Genomic DNA, 1,470 nt, shown 5'->3' with positions numbered 1-1,470 from the left:
CTCTCTCTCCCTCTCCCTCTCCCTCTCCCTCTCCGTCTTCCCCTCCCTCTCCCTATCTCCCTATCTCCTCCTCCCTATCTCCCCCTCTCCCCCTCTTTCCCTCCCTCCCACCCACCCTCCCTCCCCGTCTCTCTCTCGTCCACCCCCTCCCCACCCCCTCCTCACCCCCAACCCCTCCCCCCCTCTCCCCCCATAGCTTCCATTAGACGCCCCTCCTCTCTCGACCAAGTTCCTTCCGCTAGAACTCACCAAGGAGCCCTCGGGAGTCTCCAAGACGTTGATGTTATAGACCCGCGTTGTATCTCCTTCCCAGCTGGTTCTCTCCACCTCGACGCTTCTCCACTTATTCACAAAAAGTTCGGTGTTCCTCATATAGTGGTAACAGAGGGCGCAGGTGTCCGCCTCGTATAAGTCCGGTGGGAGGAGCTTCGTCTGCAACAGGAAACGGAGGGTTGGATGAGGAGCCTGTAGAAAACGGAGGGTGGGATGAGGAGCCTATAGAAAACGGAGGGTTGGATGAGGAGCCTATAGAAAACGGAGGGTTGGATGGGGAGCCTATAGAAAACGGAGGGTTGGATGAGGAGCCTATAGAAAACGGAGGGTTGGATGGGAGCCTATAGAAGACGGAGGGTTGGAAGAGGATCCTATAGAAAACGGAGGGTTGAAAGAGGAGCCTATAGAAAACGGAGGGTTGAAAGAGGAGCCTATAGAAAACGGAGGGTTGGATGAGGAGAATATAGAAAACGGAGAGTTTGAAGAGGAGCCTACAGAAAACGAAGGGTTGGATGAGGAGAATATAGAAAATGGAGGAATGGATGAGGAGCCTATAGAAAACGGAGGGTTGGATGAGGAGCCTATAGAAAACGGAGGGTTGGATGAGAAGCCTATAGAAAACGGAGGGTTGGATGAGGAGCCTATAGAAAACGGAGGGTTGGATGAGGAGACTATAGAAAACGGAGGGTTGGTGGGGAGCCTATAGAAACGGGGGTTGGATGAGGAGTCTATAGAAAACGGAGGGTTGGGTGAGCTATGTGTAGAAAACGGAGGGCTGGGTTAGGAATATTTATAGAAAACGGAAGATTGGTTAAGGGAAAACTGAGGTATTTTTTTTGAATGGTGGAAGGAAACAGATAGAGATAGGACACTGTATTGATTTGGTTGACTGAGGTAAATCTTCTGGTAGATGTTAGTCGGTAGAGATATTTAGGTTATAATGGATTGTTTGAATTGTCATAAAGTTTGGAAAACAGCTGAATAATTAGGTCAGTTGAAGCAAACGAAGACAGATAAAGAGACAAAAGGGCAGGTCAGCTGACAAGGAAACAGACAAACAATGATTAATTAGACGCTGTAAAAGGACAAAGTAATGGAAGAGGTAATGAATAAACATATAAAAAGTTTTCCTGAGACAAATAGATGAGACTCTTTGGATGAATATGCAAGTAGCTTTACAAAATCTCGTAAATGTTC

The 1,470-nt window shown here is 48.1% G+C and overlaps 1 protein-coding gene across 1 annotated transcript in view; it reads right to left on the bottom strand.

Annotated features, from left to right (window-relative positions):
• Positions 1 to 1,470, bottom strand: part of LOC119588957 (calcitonin gene-related peptide type 1 receptor-like) — a gene marked incomplete at its 5' end in the record, with an annotated part of 18,177 nt that overhangs the window by 16,168 nt on the left and 539 nt on the right. The window contains 1 exon segment of the mRNA XM_037937565.1: positions 250 to 432. Within this exon segment, the coding sequence (XP_037793493.1) occupies positions 250 to 432 (183 nt within the window).

This window comes from Penaeus monodon, chromosome 24 (genome assembly GCF_015228065.2).
Source record: "Penaeus monodon isolate SGIC_2016 chromosome 24, NSTDA_Pmon_1, whole genome shotgun sequence".
NCBI classification, from domain to species: Eukaryota; Metazoa; Arthropoda; class Malacostraca; order Decapoda; family Penaeidae; genus Penaeus; species Penaeus monodon.
Note: the sequence above shows the minus strand (reverse complement) of the source record. Positions and strands in the feature narration are given on the sequence as shown.